We start from the raw sequence: 20,933 nt of genomic DNA on the forward strand, positions 1-20,933 counted from the left end.
TGGACCTAAACAGTGAAGCTGAAACTCACATAATCTGAACAGTTCAAATTCCAGTTCATGATCTGCAGAATGAACAAGTTCACATTCAAGTTCTTTATGTGTAAATATGTTGCGTTCAGTTCAACGTTCTCACAGAAATGAACGTGTTCAATGAACGCGTTCATTTGAACGCGTTCATGCACAACACTGGACTCCTACGCAATCCATTTTAAATGAGGCCCCTGAGCCTGCAAACTATGTGCAGCGGCAAAAGACCGCAACACCAGGAAGTGACGCTATGCGTGACGGAGTACGTTACCCAATCAGCAAGCCAGCAAGAGCCAAGCTACAACAGCAGTTAATAATTAACTCTAGAGTCTCTCACGGCGGCAACAGCACATCTCAGGTGAGGCTCAATCTGATGAGTCGCCATGGCAACGGACACACCCACCGCTCAAAGTCCACAATGATAACGATAGAGACAAACTCTGTCCATCAGGAGTGTGAACTTACTGATCAAGCAGGCAATAATCAGAAATACTTTTGTCCAGAATGAACCGTCCAACTGAAGCAGAGAGATGAAGAACATGAACAGAATCATCAGTTTTATGCTTTATGGTCTGTTTTTGTGCTCCTCGGTTTTCTCTAATGATGGTGAGTAAGCAGTTAACTCCGATATCTTTTAAAGGACTAATATATAAAACGTCTAATATCCAACAATTGTCAGTTTGAATATAAAGTACGGGTAAACATCCGTTAAATCCATAAATGTGTCTACGGTGCAAGTAAGTTGAAACTTTAGTGACGGGATTCTTCAACCGTCGACAGCAGGAGGAAGAAGCTTCTCTGGACCTGAATCAAAGTCCAAAATAACCTACATATACGACGATGTTGGTTGGTTATTTTAAACAATTTAGCAAAAACATGGGCATAAAAATCAACAATACAAATTACAAAAAAACGTAGTACTAACAAAAATAATACTAAAATGTACCTTTTTATGTATTTAAGTATTTTTATTAGTGTTTTGATCAGAAGTCCTTCGTGTTGTTTTACTGATGTAGTGTTTGGTTTTCACCACAAGGTGGCGGTGAAGACGTCAACATGGAGCTTGTTTGTCACAAGGTTTGAATGTAGATTTATTTCAGTTTGGTCGGAAAAAAGGAGTCATTATACCTTTACTGGAAAAATGTGAATCCTGCTCATCACTTATTTATTTATTGTCAAGTACAAATTGGAAAAAAATGGGATGGGATGGAAAATGCAAAGTAATAATAATAATAATTATAACTGTCAAGATAAACAATTACAGTAAAGTTACGTTAACAGATACAATTGTAGTTATTTCCCTTCAGAATTAATAATTAACTCTAATTGCCAGACTTCTGTCAAGCTCCTCTTCAGAAAACTTATGAGAGCAAAGTGTTGTGTTAATAATTTAAATATGGAAGGGTTAAGTCTTTAAAGTCAGAAGGAGCTCGGCTCTTAAAGGTTTTATATGGAAGGAGAAAATGTTTATGATTTAAAGGAAACCACCAAAGGGAAGATGGTTGATTAAATATGAAGTCTTCTGCTGATCATCACAACTCTGGCTGCAGTAATTTACATCAGCTGGAGGTTGTTAAAAGTTATTTTAGGACAAACATTTAATAAGAACTAGAGTGGTCCAACCTTCAAATAACAAATGTGTTTTTCTGTTTCTATATTTTTAAACGTGTCTTCAGTCACCAGAGACGTCTGAACTCACCGGCCTGAAGAGAAGGATCTTAACAGAAATCAGTGATATTTTATGTTGAGTTCATGTTTGGTAGTCAGGACGATTTACTTGGATGTTCTGTTGAATGTTTTGATCTCTTCATCTATGTCGGTGATGATGCTGTTTTAAGTTCTGGATCACATTTGTTCCTGTGTGGCTTGTTTTTACGTTACACATCTGGATATTCTGAATTCACAGTGAAAACGTTTCACATGGAAGTCGTGTTTGTTCAGACGGGAAATATATTGTCACTGGCTGATGGATAAATGATTTCTCTCAGGGATGGATGGAAACAAACGTATAAATAAAAACAGAATATTTGATTTCATCAGTTGGACAAATAGTTGTTATGTTTATAACTGCATGACAATATTTTATGTAGGTAAAATAAAACCTTATTAAAGTTCATAATTATGACCGGTCATTTTTTATTCTATCAGCTTTTTTATATGCAGATATTTAATGAAGACATAACACAACTGCATCTTCCTCAAAGTGGCTGAGTTTCCTGTTAATGTCTTCTTCTGAGTCTTCCTCTGATGTTTCTGCAGATACACAGGTCTCCTGTCAGGTCAGCAAGACTTGTATCTTACCCTGCAGTTTCACAGCTCATGATGACGTTATCATCCACTGGATTGAAGAGACTCCACCAGAGTCCCGGGTTCACTCCTACTATCACAAACAAGACCAACTAGGAGAGCAGCACCAGAGGTTCAGAGGAAGAACATCTCTGTTTAAGGACCAGATCTCCAGAGGAAACGCTTCCCTGCTGCTGAGAGGAGTGAAGGTTCAGGACCAGGGCAGATATCTGTGTGACGTCAGCACCATCACTGGAAATAAGGAGAACTTCATCAACCTGAATGTGAACGGTATGTGGAGAATAAAAACCTCAGCAGATTCAGATGTTTGAGTCTGTTGCTCAGGTTTGTTTTTTTGTAATAAATAGAATAGAACAGATATTTACTGTTGCAGGAACAATACAACACAGTTTAGCAGTTCTTCCTTATTAACATATTGTAACGGAACATCATTAACTCACTGAGTTTGTCTCAGACATAAAATAGCTGAGACAAAGTTAAAATAGCTGCTAAAGTGGTTGTTAACTCGTAATGCAGTACCTCAACTTCCAGTTGTACGTTCTTGACACGTCTGTGACTGACATTTACTTCCTTTGTTTGTAAAGTAGGATGGTCTTATAAAATATAAATAAAAATAAAAAGCCACATCAATCAAACATATGTACACTATATACAAGACAGAAACAATGTTTACAGACATGAAAATATTGCACAAATATCTGAGACTCTGACCACTGACAGCAGAGTGACGATCTGAGGGAAGAAAGTGTCTCTGTGACGGAGGTTTTGGTGAGCAGTGATCAGCAGCTCCTACCATGAATGTTTGAAACGTTTGCGTACCGGATGTGAGGATCTGCAGAGATGTTCCTAGCTCTTTTCCTGACCCTGGACCGGTACAGGACCTGGATGGAGGGAAGGTCGGCCCCGATCATTTACTTTGCAGACCTTATTGTCGGTTGCAATCTGTACCGGTCCTGTTTGGTCTCCGATCCAAACCAGACTGTGATGGAAGAGGACAGACTGGATGATGGTGGTGTAGAAGGTGATCACCAGCTCCTGGGGCATTGATGAATGCAATCAAAGATACGTCAACTGTACAGCCAATGTGACTCTGGAAAGACTTACTTTCATCCTGAAATGTAAACGCTGTTGATGTTGATAGCAGAAACATCCATCCATCCATCCATCCATCGTCCGCCGTTTATCCGTTACCGGGTCTCGGGGGCAGCAGTCTCAGACTTCCTTCAAACCAGACACTTCCTCCAGCTCTTCCTCCATCTCTTCCTCCATCTCTTCCTCCATCTCTTCCTCCAGCTCTTCCTCCATCTCTTCCTCCATCTCTTCCTCCAGCACTTCCTCCATCTCTTCCTCCATCTCTTCCCCCGGCTCTTCCTCCAGCTCTTCCTCCATCTCTTCCTCCAGCTCTTCCTCAATCTCTTCCTCCATCTCTTCCTCCATCGCTTCCTCCAGCTCTTCCTCCATCTCTTCCTCCAGCTCTTCCTCCATCTCTTCCTCCAGCTCTTCCTCCAGCTCTTCCTCCATCTCTTCCTCCAGCTCTTCCTCCAGCTCTTCCTCCATCTCTTCCTCCAGCTCTTCCTCCATCTCTTCCTCCATCTCTTCCTCCAGCTCTTCCTCCAGCTCTTCCTCCATCTCTTCCTCCATCTCTTCCCCCGGCTCTTCCTCCAGCTCTTCCTCCAGCTCTTCCTCCATCTCTTCCTCCATCTCTTCCTCCAGCTCTTCCTCCATCTCTTCCTCCATCTCTTCCTCCATCGCTTCCTCCAGCTCTTCCTCCATCTCTTCCTCCATCTCTTCCTCCAGCTCTTCCTCCAGCTCTTGCTCCATCTCTTCCTCCATCTCTTCCTCCACCTCTTCCTCCAGCTCTTCCTCCATCTCTTCCTCCATCTCTTCCTCCAGCTCTTCCTCCATCTCTTCCTCCAGCTCTTCCTCCATCTCTTCCTCCATCTCTTCCTCCATCTCTTCCTCCAGCTCTTCCTCCAGCTCTTCCTCCATCTCTTCCTCCATCTCTTCCTCCATCTCTTCCTCCAGCTCCTCCTCCAGCTCTTCCTCCATCTCTTCCTCCAGCTCTTCCTCCATCTCTTCCTCCAGCTCTTCCTCCAGCTCTTCCTCCAGCTCTTCCTCCATATCTTCCTCCAGCTCCTCCGGGGGGAGTCCGAGGCGTTCCCAGGCCAGCCGAGATACATAGTCTCTCCCGCGTGTCCTGGGTCTTCCCCGGGGTCTCCTCCCGGAGGGACATGCCTGGAACTCCTCCCCATCTTTAAGGGAGGAAACTCATCTCTAAGGGAGGAAACTCATCTCTAAGGGAGGAAACTCATCTATAAGGGAGGAAACTCATCTCTAAGGGAGGAAACTCATCTCTAAGGGAGGAAACTCATCTCTAAGGGAGGAAACTCATCTCTAAGGGAGCGTCCAGCCACCCTGCGGAGGAAACTCATCTCGGCCGCTTGTATCCGCGATCTTGTCCTTTCGGTCACTACCCAAAGTTCATGACCATAGGTGAGGGTAGGGACGTAGATTGACCGGTAAATCGAGAGCTTCGCCTTTCGGCTCAGCTCCTTCTTCACCACGACGGTCCGGTACATCGACCGCATAACTGCGGACGCTGCACCGATCCGTCTGTCAATCTCCCGCTCCATCGTTCCCTCACTCGTGAACAACGAGATACTTGAACTCCTCCACCTGAGGCAGGACTTCTCCACCCACCCGGAGAAGGCACGCCACCCTTTTCCGGTCGAGAACCATGGCCTCAGTTTTGGAGGTGCTGATTCTCATCCCTGCCGTGTCGCACTCGGCCTCAAACCGCCCCAGCACATGCTCAAGGTCCCGGTCCGATGAAGCCAACAGGACAACATCATCCGCAAAAAGCAGAGACGAAATCCTGTGGTTCCCAAACCGGATCCCCTCCAGCCCCTTGCTGCGCCTAGAAATCATGTCCATAAAAATTATGAACAGGACCGGTGACAAAGGAGGGTGTAGAGCTGGTCCAGTGTTCCGCGACCGGGACGAAAACCGCATTGTTCCTCCTGAATCCGAGGTTCAACTATCGGCCGTAATCTCCTCTCCAGTACCCTGGCGTAGACTTTCCCGGCTGAGAAGTGTGATCCCCCTATAGTTGGAACACACTCTCCGGTCCCCCTTTTTAAACAGAGGGACCACCACCCCCGGTTTGCCACTCCAGCGGTACTGTCCCCTTCCCTTCGGAAGTGACCAAAATGAATATTGTCTCGGTGTGTAACTACGCCAAAACCATGTCGGACTCCGTAGGTTTCTCTGGTCCCCTCCCCAATCTGACCAGCGATGACATGTTTAGTCGCATGCTCTCGCTCCGTCGCTGGTTGTATCGGTGGTGTTCAGAAAACGACGTGGCCTTTATTGACAATTGGGAAACGTTCTGGGGAAAGCCCGGTCTGATTAGAAGAACTGTTTTCAGAACTGTACGAGCCGCCTGATAACATCAAGGACATTGGCTGTGCAGCTCTGAGCGAAGGTTCACAGACAGACTCATTGCACACACACACACTAACTGATAAGGCACACATCTTCAACGCCTTGGCTGTCTCTTATCAGCCCCCCTGACACGGACGCCGGGTTTGAGCGCCAGCTGCCGCGGCCCTCACTTGGATGAACTGTGCCGGGCCCCCACCTCACCCCACCCCCCCGACCTGCCCATACTTTACATACCCATAAGCTTATGATGTTGTTTTGTTGTGTGTATGTTGCTTTTCTGTGCTAAGGTGTTTTTTTGCACCTTGACACTAGGTATTAAAACACAGTGTGAAGATGCCTTTTTTTCCCTCCTCCTCCATCCCAGTGTTATCCTTCCTCTAAAAATGGTGTCCGTATTAATGGTGCCATCGGAAAACAACACCAAGGTTTCTCACAGTTACACTGGAAGCCATCGCAACACCATCTCGTCCCTTCCTACGATGCTCTGGACCAAGAATGATAACTTCTTTTTTATCTGAATTTAGAAGCAAGAAATTTCTGGACATCCAGTCCTTGATGTCCCTAAGACATGCCTGAAGTTTAACTAACGGTTCTATTTCATCCGGCTTCATAGACAAATAGAGCTGCGTATCATCAGCATAACAATGAAAGTGTATGCCGTGATTCTGGATTATACTTCCCAATGGCTGCATGTATAAACTGAACAAGATTGGCCCTAGCACTGAACCCTGCAGAACACCATAACAGACCCTTGACTGTTCTGAAGAAATCTCATGTACATGAACAAACTGGAACCTGTCAGATAGATATGATTTAAACCAACGTAGAGCTGTCCCTTTATTCTCAACAACATGCTCTAACCTGTGCAGTAAAATGCTGATCTACACTGTCAAAAGCAGCACTGAGGTCCAGTAGAACCAATATGGACACTAATCCCTTATCTGAGGTCCAGTAGAACCAGTATGGACACTAATCCCTTATCTGAGGTCCAGTCGAACCAGTATGGACACTAATCCCTTATCTGAGGTCCAGTAGAACCAGTATGGACACTAATCCCTTATCTGAGGTCCAGTAGAACCAGTATGGACACTAATCCCTTATCTGAGGCCATAAGAAGGTCATTCGTGACTGGAACCAGTGCTGTCTCTGTGCTATGATGCATTCTGAACCCTGACTGAAAGACTTCAAACAGATCATTTCTATACAAATACTCACATAACTGGCTTGAAACTGCCTTTTCCAGAATTTTAGATACAAATGGAAGGTTGGAAATTGGTCTATAATTAGCTAAGGTGTCTGGGTCAAGAGAAGGTTTTTTAAGTAAAGGTTTAATTACTGCCACTTTGAAAAGCTGTGGTACATATCCTAAACTTAGGGATAGGTTGATTTGGTCCAGTATTGTCGCACCAATAAGAGAAAAAACATTTTTGAATAGTCAAGTCGGGATGGGGTCTGACATACATGTGGTAGACTTAGCTCTATCGACGAGTGAGGTCAGCTCAGGGAGGTCTATAGGATCAAAACAGTCTAGAGTCAAGTCAGAGCCTAGGGAAGTCACTAAAGCTGAAGAAACATCCACAACCGGCTGGTTGATTTCTTCTCTAATTCTCGTGATTTTACTGTTAAAGAAGCTCATAAAGTCCTCACTACTGAGAGCTGCAGGAATGCACGGCTCAACAGAGTTGTGACTCTTTGTCAGCCTAGCTACAGTGCTTAACAGAAAACGTGGGTTACTTTTGTTATCCTCTATCAACGTTGAATAATAAACTGTTCTTGCTTTGCAAATGGCTTTTTTATATACTATTAGAATATCTTTCCATTCACAATAGGAGTCTACAGACTTACAAGAGTGCCACTTCCTTTCCATTTTACGCACGTTTTGTTTCAACATGCGGATATCTGAATTATACCAGGGAGTTAAGCTCCTGTGGCTAGAAACCCTCCTTTTCAAAGGAGCAACTTCATCTAAAGCTGAATGCAACAAATCAGCAGTGTTACTAGCAAGGAAATCAACATCAACATCAGAGGTAGAACCCAGGTCACTGGCCTCGACTACATCACTATCACTATTTCGCACATCGTAAGATGAGCAATGGCCTCCCTAAATTTAACAATAACTTCATCAGACAAACATCTGCTAAAATAATACCTCCTATTTTGCACTTCAACATCAACAAAATTAAATTCAAACGTTATTAAATAATGACGGATAAAAGGGAGTTTACAGGTGACACCAACAGATCATCAGTTTCAACACCGTAGGTGAGAACGAGATCGAGAGTATGATTAAAACAGTGCGTCAGTTTATCCACTTTTTGTGAGATACCCATTGATTCTAAAAGAGAATCGAAAGCTAATTTAAGATTATCGCTTTCAACATCCATATGAATATTAAAATCACCCACTATGATGAATGTATCTGTACTGATCAATAATCCAGAAAGGAAATCTGAAAATTCAGACAAAAACTCTAGATAAGCGCCAGCAGGGGGCCGATACACTACCACTAACACAACTGGCTTCTCTGATTTCCAGCTCGGAAATTTCAGACCAAGCATGAGGCTTTCAAATGAATTATAATTGCACTTAGGTTAAATTTTTGTTTGGAGACTGGAGTTATAAATTGCTGCGACTCCTCCGCCTCGGCCCGTGTTTCTAGGAATGTGATGATTAAAGTAGCCGGGCGGAGTCGATTCATTCAAACTAACATACTCTTCCTCCTGTAACCATGTTTCTGTTAAGCAGAAAACATCACTCCTACTCTCTGTAATTATATCATTTACTAACAGAGACTTGGAGCTTAACGATCGTATATTTAGTAGTCCATCTAATTTTTCGGTCTCTTATTGGTACCAAATGTGCATTGGTTTTAATTTTTACAAGGTTATTTTGGTTAACGCCTCTATAACGCCGCACCTGGTGAACTTTTGGAGGGTGGGGAACTGCAATCACTTCTATTTTGCTAGGCACCTGGTTAGAGTCGCCAATGTCATGTAATCCTACAGTTTTAGAGTCGCTAATTACATAATGCAATCCTACGTTAAGTATGGAGGAAGGCGTTTTAATTGAATATCTTTTTGAAAATATTTTGTTTTTTTCTGAATTTTTATTTAAAGCCTGGGATAGAAGGAGAAAGGTAACTTATATGGGATAAAATCCTCAATTTGTGTGTGTTTCTCTGTGACATGGACTGCATATTATTATTGTATGGATTGGTTCAATTGTCTGTAAGGGCTGGTATTGGCTGTTGTGGAGTGAGTTATATGATCTAATTATGGACTTGGGTATGGGGGGGCTGTCTGCGTGTGGGTCGGTATTTCTGTGGGTGTATTCTTTTTGTATTTTTGGTTTATGTAATTAATGTGTCTGTGTAATCCCATGAGGGATGGGTCATTTAAATGTCCGGACACGAAAATAAAATAATTCATTCAAAATAATTCATTCCTACAGTTTGATTGGCAGGCGTTGGTCCTCGAGAAGCAGCAGAGAAGTGTGTTAAACTACAGCTCTGCATCCTGGCCTGGACCCTGCGATGTCAGGGGGAGTGTCTAATAAAACAGGCCAAATTACTAGTAACAAGAGCAGCACCAACCCGGGTGGGATGAATGCCGTCTCTTCTAATCAGACCGGGCATTCCCCAAAACGTCTCCCAATTGTCAATGAAGTCCACGTCGTTTTCTGAACACCACTGAGACAACCAGCGGCGGAGCGAGAGCATGCGACTAAACATGTCATCGTTGGTCAGATTGGGGAGGGGGCCAGAGAAACCTACAGAGTCCGACATGGTTTTGGCGTAGTTACACACCGAGACAATATTCATTCTGGTTACTTCCGACTGGCGAAGACGGGAGTCATTAGCTCCGACATTGATGATAACTTTACCATATTTACGATTAATTTTTGCATTTAAATCTCTGCTGAAAACTCATTTCAACTCGCTGGCATTAAATTCAAGTTGAGATTTGGACTTCTTCTCTTTATATATTTGCACTTTAGTTGTGCTTTAACTGATGTAGTTTGAGGTGGATTATTTACAGGATATTGTTTTATTTTAGCTGTAAAAGCAGTTTGTAAACCTTGGTTGTTTTTAATATAAATACATTTGACCTTAACTTTGAAAGAATAACCAGAAAAGTCTGTTTGCAACCGAGACTGAAGCGTGTGAAGTAAACAGGGTTTCAGTGACATGAACAACATTAACAACTGCATATTTGTCCTCCAGCTCCAGTCCAGCACGTCAACATAGAACAGGTACAAAATAAAATCACCTGCAGCTCAGAGGGGATCTATCCTGAACCTGGACTCATCTGGACCACCGATCCTCCGTCCAGCATGAACCTGCAGAACCTGCAGAACCTGCAGAACCCACCAACAGTCCAGCAGACTGAACAGCAGCTTTACAGCATCAGCAGCTCTCTGGTCCTTTCAGACGGAGATACTGACCTGGACTACATCTGCACCGTCAGCACTCCAGCAAACAGCAGGAGATCCACTTTGCTTCAACCAGGTAGAAATTACATTTAAATGTTCATGTGGTGGCTCTCAGTGCCACGGAGACCTTAATGAGATGTTCATGTCGTCTACCAAAGCTTTTGTCCTTTACAACTGATGTTTAGTTTTCTTTTGTTTTGGGTTTTCATCATTCCATGTCATGTTTACTGTCATTTCAGCTGTTATAAGTGGATCAAACACTGAAAGAAAAATCTCCTGCTCAACCGCCAATTATCCAATAAAGTATCTCACCTGGACATTTAACCACAAAGAGATCATTCTGACCCAGAGCGGAGATGAAGGGCTCTATATAACTTCAGAGAGGTGGAAGCAACACGTGATGACTGTATCAAGGACAGGAAGTCTCACTCTGAAGCATTTAACTTCAGACCAGACAGGAACATACAAATGTGAACTCAGGGATGAAGAGGAAACATACGTGAAATACACCTTTCTTCACATACCAAAAGGTAAAATGGTTAAAAGTGGTCACACAGTGTCAGAGCCAGAATGAAAAAAAGCTATTAAGAGTATTTGAATATTTAAAAGGAAAGAGTGCTGCCTGTTTGTTTATGTTCATGTCCAAAGTTGAACTGATGGTATGAACATCTGCATGACATCAGTCTGCTGCAGCAGTAAGTTGTCGGTGACGTAGATCGTCAGAGCAACAGTCTTTGACCGTGAGTCACAACTGCATCCATTTCCTGCTATAGATGGAGACTTTTAATGTTGCTAAATTATTCTGAATTATTTGTTTTAGTAAATAGTGGAAACCTTCAAAGAACTCCTGTGTCACTGACTTTAGCTCAAGAACTGGTCATAAATCAATGAAACAGATTTAAGAAACTGCAGCTACAAACAGTAAGAGAGAGTTGTGAAGGTTCATGTGTGCTGTGATCTGTTGAGATTCGGGTTCAAATCACTGACATCAAAAACACTTAAACTGTCATTTGAATTCTTGTGTTTTTCTGTTGCAGACCGGACTGGAGTTATTGTAGGAGTGGTGGGTTTGCTGCTGGTGGTCTTGGTTTCTGGAGGCGTTGGTTACAAATACAGGAAAAGGAAGAAAGAAAGGAAGAGGAAGAAAAAAAGAGATGAAGGTAAAGATATTGTTTGTGTAAATACGAGAGATGCAGGATATTGAATATTTGCTGATATCTGATATGCTGGTACTTTAAATGAAGTTTTTTCAGACTGTTGACACCAGTACTGATATATACAGCTAAACTTCTGCAGCGATACTTGATACTGACATTAAATCTGATGTAGTGGAATTGAGACTTGCCATGTCAGCTGTATTTGTTTTTAATCTTAAAGAGCACAAATAGTCTTCATTACTAGTAATTAATTCCAAGTTAGTGGGCTTCCTCTGATTCACACAGTCTTGCAGTAACTTATTGAAAGTGATCATTTCAAAAACCTGGAGTCCATCTATGTTTTTACAGATTATAACTCGCAGGTAACGCCACGTCTGGAAACACCAACTGGGAATTGCGTTGTGAGGCTCAAAACCCAACATCTGTAACAGCTGTAAAAGGCTGGTTGTCCAGAGCAATAAGATGTTTGTTAGTGATGTCGTTAGGTTGGTCCGCTCGTACTTTCCTGCCTTTGTTAAAGGAGCGATGTGTAATATGAAGCCAGAATTAAATTCATACTCCAATAAAACAGGGGCAGTACAGCTGCACCAAGAGAGTTGATCTTCTCTCACGAAAGAAATGAGGGAATGCACGGTCCCTCCTCATCACTTCTGTTGTCAACTCAACGCCAGATACCTGAAATAAACTCAAAATCTGAGAATAAAAGCACAGAATCTGTAAATAGGAAATTAAAATCTCTGACAAGGATACAATCATTTTTCTCAGTTAAACTTTTCTTTTAACTTCAAACTTCAAACTTTATTTATTTATATACAGTGGGGAGAACAAGTATTTGATACACTGCCGATTTTGCAGGTTTTCACACTTGCAAAGCATGTAGAATTATGTAATTTTTATCATAGGTACTCAACTGTGAGTGACAGAATCTAAAAAAAAAATCCAGAAAATCACATTGTATGATTTTTAAGTAATTAATTTGCATTTTATTGCATGACATAAGTATTTGATACATCAGAAAAACAACTTAATATTTGGTACAGAAACCTTTGTTTGCAATTACAGAGATCAGACGTTTCCTGTAGTTCTTGACCAGGTTTGCACACACTGCAGCAGGGATTTTGGCCCACTCCTCCATACAGATCTTCTCCAGATCCTTCAGGACTTTCAGCTCCCTCCAAAGATTTTCTATTGGGTTCAGGTCTGGACACTGGCTAGGCCACTCCAGGACCTTGAAATGCTTCTTACGGAGCCACTCCTTAGTTGCCCTGGCTGTGTGTTTCGGGTCGTTGTCATGCTGGAAGACCCAGCCACGACCTATCTTCAATGCTGTTACTGAGGGAAGGAGGTTGTTGGCCAAGATCTCGCGATACATGGCCCCATCCATCCTCCCCTCAATACGGTGCAGTCGTCCTGTCCCCTTTGCAGAAAAGCATCCCCAAAGAATGATGTTTCCACCTCCATGCTTCACGGTTGGGATGGTGTTCTTGGGGTTGTACTCATCCTTCTTCTTCCTCCAAATACGGCGAATGGAGTTTAGACCAAAAAGCTCTATTTTAGTCTCATCAGACCACATGACCTTCTCCCATTCCTCCTCTGGATCATCCAGATGGTCATTGGCAAACTTCAGACGGGCCTTGACATGCACTGGCTTGAGCAGGGGGACCTTGCGTGCGCTGCAGGATTTTAATCCATGAGGGCGTAGTGTTTCACTAATGGATTTCTTTGAGACTGTGGCCCCAGCTCTCTTCAGGTCATTGACCAGGTCCTGCCGTGTAGTTCTGGGCTGATCCCTCACCTTCCTCATGATCATTGATGCCCCACGAGGTGAGATTTTGCATGGAGCCCCAGACCAAGGGAGATTGACCGTCATCTTGAACTTCTTCCATTTTCTAATGATTGCCCCAACAGTTGTTGCCTTCTCACCAAGCTGCTTGCCTATTGTCCTGTAGCCCATCCCAGCCTTGTGCAGGTCTACAATTTTATCCCTGATGTCCTTACACAGCTCTCTGGTCTTGGCCATTGTGGAGAGGTTGGAGTTTGTTTGATTGAGTGTGTGGACAGGTGTCTTTTATACAGGTAAAAAGTTCAAACAGGTGCAGTTAATACAGGTAATGAGTGGAGAACAGGAGGGCTTCTTAAAGAAGAACTAACAGGTCTGTGAGAGCCGGAAGTCTTACTGGTTGACAGGTGATCAAATACTTATGTCATGCAATAAAATACAAATTAATTACTTAAAAATCATACAATGTGATTTTCTGGATTTTTTTTTAGATTCTGTCAGTCACAGTTGAAGATTACCTATGATAAAAATTACATACTTCTACATGCTTTTCAAGTGGGAAAACCTGCAAAATCGGCAGTGTATCAAATACTCCCCACTGTAGCACCAAATCATACAATATAAATGCAACACATGGTGCTTTACATGCAGAATGAAATAACAATCAAAAACACAATTTAAAACATCCCATACGACCCCACCCCCCACGCGTACACACACACTCACTCACACTCATACACATGTGCACACACTCACACGCCCACACACACACACACACACACACACACACACACACACACACACACACACACACACACACACACAGTAAGTGGACTGGTGACATGGCTTAGCACTAACGATCCAGGTGAGGAAACACTACCTATGGGTGGCCGTCCACACCGAGAGGCTCCACCGGCCACGACCACAAGGAGCATCGCCACAGAGACCCCCCCAACCCGGACAGACCAGGGCAGACCCCACACAGAAGGTGGAGCCCCCCCCCAGCTACCCAGGTCTGAGGGACCCCCATGACGACACCCCCATGGGCAGAGCAGGCACACCTCCCAGTGTGGACGACCCCCCTGAGGAAACACTGGAGCTAAAACTAAAAGATTAAAAGAAAGTAAAAAATGCCTAAAAGTGTAAAATTTTAGAGAAATCTATACAAAACTTAAGATGAATAATAAATAACATAAAATAGAATAAAAGTCATTAAAAATGGATTAAAGGTTTAAAGATAATAAAAGAGCTAAATAAATAAACACAATAGATGAAAAGACTAGGTAAATGAGATCAGATAAAAGCCAAGCTAAAAAGATGTGTCTTGAGCCTCCTTTTAAAAATATCAACGTTCTCTGCGGCCCTGAGGTTCTCTGGCAGGCTGTTCCATAGATAAGGGCCGTAATGGCTGAATGCAGCCTCACCGTGGGTTTTGGTCCCGGTTCGGGGAATGGTTAAAAGGCCGGTGCCAGAGGACCTCAGGGTCCGTGAGGGTTGATACGGTAAAAGCAGATCAGATAAATAAGATGGCCCAAGACCGTTAAGACACTTAAAAACCAGTAAAAGAACCTTAAAATCAATCCTGAAGCGGACGGGGAGCCAATGCAGCGATTTTAAAACAGGTGTAATGTGCTCCCGCCCTCTGGTCCTCGTCAGCACACGAGCAGCTGAATTCTGTAGTAGTTGTAGGTTCTTAATACTCTTTTTAGGAATACCAGAGAGCAGGGCATTACAATAATCTAAACGACTAGAGATAAAAGCATGCATCAGCACCTCCGTGCTGGCCTGAGAGAGAAATGGGCGGACTCTGGCTATGTTCTTAAGATGGTAAAAACCTATCTTCGTAATATTCTTTATGTGTGGAATAAAAGTGAGCTCAGAGTCAAAAATAACACCCAGGTTCTTTACACATTGCGAAGGTTTAAAATCTTGTAGTTTTGGTAAAAGTTTCTCTCTCTGGCCTTCAGGACCAATAACTAAAACCTCTGTTTTGTCCTGGTTGAGCTGTAGGAAATTATCTGCCATCCATGACTTAATATCTAAAATACAGTTTTAAAAGGGCATCAAGTGGCCCAGTGTCATCAGGAGACACGGCCATGTACAGCTGTGTGTCATCAGGAGACACGGCGATGTACAGCTGTGTGTCGTCAGGAGACACGGCGATGTACAGCTGTGTGTCGTCAGGAGACACGGCGATGTACAGCTGTGTGTCGTCAGCGTAACTGTGGAAGCTGATGCCGTGTCTCCTGATGACGTCCCCCAAGGGAAGCATGTAAAGGTTAAAAAGGAGCGGAGCTAAAATTGACCCTTGGGGGACCCCACACTTAATTTCATGCATTCTGGAGGAACATGTATCCAAACTTACAAAGAAAGATCGATCTGTGAGATAGGAGCGGAACCAGTTAAGAACAGTACCAGAGAGGCCGACCAGGTGCTTCAGTCTGTTTAATAAAATGTGATGGTCTACTGTATCGAAGGCGGCACTAAGATCCAGTAGAACCAAGACTGTCAGTTTGCGGTTATCTAAATTGCACCTGATGTCATTTAAAATCTTTAAAAGGGCTGTCTCGGTGCTGTGGTTCATCCTAAAGCCAGACTGAAATTTCTCTAAAATATGGTTTCTTATTAAAAAATAATTTACTTGGTTAAAAACCAGCTTTTCTAAAATCTTACTTAAAAAGGATAAGTTGGATACAGGTCTGTAGTTATAAAAAAATGCTGTGATCTAAATTGCTCTTCTTCAGAAGGGGCTTCACCACCGCCATTTTAAAGGCAGCAGGGAAGACACCCGTCTGAAGAGAGTAATTTACTATATTTAAAATATGTTCCTCAAAGAATTCATAAAATATCTTTAAAAGTGATGTGGGAATAGGATCTAAAAGGCAGGTTGTTGGGTTTGCCTGGGAGAAAACTCGACCAAGGGTCCTCGCATCAACCAGGGCAAAACTCTCCAGTGTTTCCTCGGATAAAAGCAACTGTCCAGATGTGTTAAAAATGACATTTTGATGTGGTAAAAGACTGGACCTAATGTTGTCAATTTTACTTCCAAAGTGGTCTGCAAAATCCTCACAAAGATTGTCTGTTGGTGGTTGTGAGGATTTCTTAAAATGTACATTGGTTAAAAGATCGAAGGTGGAGAAAAGAAATTTAGAATTGTTTTTATTGTCTGTAATGAGTTTTGAGAAATGAGCAATTCTTTTCTCCCCATCATTTCTAAAACCATCTCTGTGTCTGAACCGTCTTCCTCAGTTGGTGTTTTTGTTTCTGTGGTTGCAATTCTGAAACGAGTCTAATCTGTGCCGTCAATCTGCTGCAAGAAGACGGGACATCGTCAAGATCAATACATTTGGCATTGACTTAAGGCTTAATCATACATATGGATTTACTTGTGTGTGAATATACAGTATATATATGAAATGTCTGCTCCATGTTCAGCGTTTGAACACCATGACACCAAACAGCAGTCAGCACTTTTAACCCTTTAAACATTCAGACTGACTGGTTAAAGATTGAAGACACTTCTCATGTTAATTACAGGTCACACTTTAGTTTAATACGTCCCAACAGTCATAATATAATTCATTTTTCGGCAGTTTCATTAGTGTTTTTATTGTTGTTATTGATATTTTCAGAGAAGGTTCTGGTTGACTTGGGCATGGAGGAGCACGACTCAACAGAAGGGGTTAAACAGAAACTGATCTCTGCTATGAAGGACCGCAGAGAAGTTCGGTGAGTCCTGATGTGATCAATTTTTTTTCTTTTTTTTTTTTTTTTTTTCTTTTTTTCTTGGTGCAGCATCCTCTGCCGGTGGCTAAGAGCATCTCTGAATGCAAAACACCGGATCCTGCAGTGTGGGAGTGAGAGGGGCAGGGTAACGGCCCCTTTTGGGCGGGGGAGAAGGTTCGTCCGTCAAGACTCCTCTCCCTGGCCCTGCCCCTTTTCAACCTTTCCCCGACCCTGCACCCCAACCTGGGACTTGATGATTGGGCCGGAGCTTCGGGAGCTGCGTGCTGGCCTGCGGTCCCCACCCCTGGTCATCCCGTTGCTGCTTCCACCTGCCTGCTGTGCTGTTGCCGTCCCTGACCCACCAGTCTGGCCCTCGGCAGGAGGGTCCCCCCTTACGAGCCTGGTCCTGCTCAAGGTTTCTTCCTCCTAAAGGGGAATTTTCCTTGCCACTGTTTGGCTTACGGTTTTTCTCCCACTAGGGGAGTTTTTACCTGCCATTGTTTATGTAATAATTGCTCGGGGGTCATGTTCTGGGTATGGGTCTCTGGAAAGCGTCTAGAGACAACTCTGTTGTATTAGACGCTATATAAATAAAATTGAATTGAATTGAAATCAATAACACAATCAGTCTATGTAGATTAACAGTTTATTTCCTTTAATATAGTTTTTGTCGCTAAAATGAGAATGTGGCAGGGTGGAGGAGCAGCCACTCAGCTGATTGGGCTCAGGTGTGCCCAATCAGCTGAGTGGCCCTGCCTGGCTACATAAAAAGTGTCTTCTCACCAGCAATGGGTCTCTGCTGGGAGGAAGGAGAGCTGCTGAAGGTGCTGGCACGTGTGTCTGGGTGAATAAAATGTTTCCAGCAAGAAACCCTGTGTCCTCTGTCCTGTCGGGTGATCCCAAGTAGAAAGCCCTTGGTTAACACCGTTGGCACCATAGTTGTTATAAGGTGTAATTTTTCCAAAAGAGGATGACACTGGGATGGAGGAGGGAAAAAAGGCATCTGTGCAGTGTGAAGATGCAAAAAACACCTCAGCACAGAAAAGCAACGTAATCATAACAAACATGACATCATGATGAAGACTTGCAGGTGGGTGTGGGGGGGGGGATCCCGGCACGGTTCATCCAGGTGAGGGCTTTGGCCTTCGTGGCTCCAACCTGGAGACTGTGTTGGGGCTGATAAGAGGGAGCCAGGGAAGGAGTTGAAATGATGAGACGTCTGTCTGTTTTGTTTTGTTTTGATTTTATTAGAACTGACATCATATTTTCTCATCACAGATTAATTGAATGTGAACTCTCAAAGTCTCACTGTAAAGTCATTGCGTCCAGTCTGAAGTCCGACCCCTCCCGTCTGACAGAACTGGACCTGAGTAAGAGCCGCCTGGAGGATTCAGGAGTGAAGATTCTGTCTGGTGGACTGAAGAGTCCAAACTGTAGACTGGAGACTCTGAGGTCAGTTCATGGAGACGTTTACACATTTATCCAGTTGTAACAAAATAACTCTAATCACAAACATTAAAAAAAAACATCAAAAATCTGTCTTATTTAGCTTCTTTTTTAAATGTTCTGATTGAACATCTGAAGAATTAATTTAAAACCCCTCAGAATAATCAGCTTATTTTACTATGTTTTAGTAAGTTTTTTATTCTAACTCTTCTCGGGTTGTAAACAGGAAGAGAAACCAGTTTAGATCAGACATGAAGATGAATCAGCTCAAATGTGATTTTCTAAAAGACATTTCTGGGCTTGTGTGAGATCTTCCATCAGTAGTTTCAACAGCTGGAACAGCTGGATCAGCTGGAACAGCTGGATCAGGAACAGCTTTATCAGCTGGAACAGCTGGAACAGCTGGATCAGCTGGATCAGGAACAGCTGGATCAGGAACAGCTGGAACAGCTGGATAGGAACAGCTGGAACAGCTGGATCAGCTGGATCAGCTGGAGCAGCTGGAACAGCTGGATCAGTATCAGCTGGAACAGCTGGATCAGCTGGATCAGCTGGATCAGCTCTCCTCCCTTCCTGAAACTCCAGAGAACTTCATCCAGAGGTTGAAGCTGCTGTATGTGACCTTTACATGTCAGCTTCATGACGGCTCACCTGCTCCCTGATCACACGTATCTTTGCTGCTTTCTGCTGTGTTTTCCTCCCCTGAGTTTCAGACAGTTTGTTGTCTTAATCCGACCTATATCGAATTTTTAAATGTATACACCTTAGCCGGGCTGTAGATGAACCAAACTGCAGCTCTTGAGATCGAGCTTTTGGTGCCAGATAAAGCGTCCTAATCCGAGTTATTTTAGCACGTATACACAACCCACGCTTAGCCGAGCTACTGACTGACTGATTTTCTTGTTTCTTTATTCAGATTGAAGAGCTGCAGGTTGTCAGGGATCAGCTGTTCTTCTCTGGTCTCAGCTCTGGAGTCCAACCCCTCCCATCTGAAAAATCTGGACCTGAGTCTGAACTACCTGAATGTTTCAGGAGTGAAACATCTGTGTGGATTTCTGGAGAGTCCAGACTGCAGACTGGAGGATCTGGGGTCAGACATGTTTTAGTTGTGTGTGCAGATGAATCTGATGTGAAAGTTGTGTTGACACTAACCTGCAGACATCAGGCTGATCTTCTGCTGATCCACACTGACCATCTGACTGCTCTGAGTTCTTCTTCTCTGCTTTAGTTTCATCTTAAACTTCCTCTTCTGATTCATTACATAAAACTAAACATGTGAATGTGTCAGACAGGAACAAATGAAGAACCAGAGATGTGTCTGAACCTGGAATAAAACATCTTCACCAACAAGAATTAACTTTACAGCTAATACGTTCAGAAATGTCATCCAGATGTTAATAAACTTAATAGTGGACAGACTGAATGTGTAGTCGTCCAATATATGAGTTATAGAGCTCATTTACTAAATAACGTCTTACTGTGGCTGAAATCAGTCAAACCAACATTGGCTTCCTTTGACTAACATTAAATTTCACATTAACAAATACAAGTTTACCAAAAATGAAACTCTAAACATATTTTTCATCAGCAACAAAACATCCAACAAGAACATCAGAAACTTTGTGTGGAAACTATGTCGTCACTCAATCAACTTTTTCAGAGAAAACTAGACGAGGACAGAGACGTTCAGACGAGGACGGAGACGTTCAGACGAGGACGTTCAGACGAGGACGGAGACGTTCAGTCGAGGACAGAGACGTTCAGACGAGGACGGAGACGTTCAGTCGAGGACAGAGACGTTCAGACGAGGACAGAGACGTTCAGACGAGGACAGAGACGTTCAGACGAGGACGGAGATGTTCAGACGAGGACGGAGACGTTCAGTCGAGGACAGAGACGTTCAGACGAGGACGGAGACGTTCAGACGAGGACGGAGACGTTCAGACGAGGACGGAGACGTTCAGACGAGGACGGAGACGTTCAGACGAGGACGGAGACGTTCAGTCGAGGACGGAGACGTTCAGTCGAGGACGGAGACGTTCAGACGAGGACGGAGACGTTCAGTCGAGGACGGAGACGTTCAGACGAGGACGGAGACGTTCAGACGAGGACGTTCAGTCGAGGACAGAGACGTTCAGACGAGGACGGAGACGTTCAGACGAGGACGGGAGACGTTCAGACGAGGACGGAGACGTTCAGTCGAGGACGGAGACGTTCAGACGAGGACGGAGACGTTCAGACGGAGACGTTCAGACGAGGACGGAGACGTTCAGACGAGGACGGAGACGTTCAGACGAGGACGGAGACGTTCAGACGAGGACGTTCAGACGAGGACGGAGACGTTCAGACGAAGACGTTCAGACGAGGACGGAGACGTTCAGACGAGGACGGAGACGTTCAGACGAGGACGTTCAGACGAGGACGGAGACGTTCAGACGAGGACGTTCAGACGAGGACGGAGACGTTCAGATGAGGACGGAGACGTTCAGACGAGGACGGAGACGTTCAGACGAGGACGGAGACGTTCAGACGAGGAAGGAGACGTTCAGACGAGGACGGAGACATTCAGACGAGGACGGAGACGTTCAGACGAGGACGGAGACGTTCAGACGAGG

General features: G+C 43.8%; 1 protein-coding gene across 1 annotated transcript in view; it reads left to right on the forward strand.

Annotated features, from left to right (window-relative positions):
* Positions 1-455: 455 nt before the first annotated feature.
* Positions 456-20,933, forward strand: part of LOC133422260 (uncharacterized) — a 32,841-nt gene continuing 12,363 nt past the window's right edge. Inside the window, exons 1-8 of the mRNA XM_061712210.1 lie at positions 456-633; positions 2,287-2,604; positions 10,001-10,285; positions 10,449-10,739; positions 11,247-11,369; positions 16,779-16,875; positions 18,151-18,324; positions 19,235-19,408. Of these exons, the coding sequence (XP_061568194.1) occupies positions 558-633; positions 2,287-2,604; positions 10,001-10,285; positions 10,449-10,739; positions 11,247-11,369; positions 16,779-16,875; positions 18,151-18,324; positions 19,235-19,408 (1,538 nt within the window). The 5' untranslated portion in view covers positions 456-557. The remainder of the gene's footprint in view (positions 634-2,286; positions 2,605-10,000; positions 10,286-10,448; positions 10,740-11,246; positions 11,370-16,778; positions 16,876-18,150; positions 18,325-19,234; positions 19,409-20,933) is intronic.

Source organism: Cololabis saira, chromosome 21, assembly GCF_033807715.1.
Source record: "Cololabis saira isolate AMF1-May2022 chromosome 21, fColSai1.1, whole genome shotgun sequence".
NCBI lineage: Eukaryota > Metazoa > Chordata > Actinopteri > Beloniformes > Belonidae > Cololabis > Cololabis saira.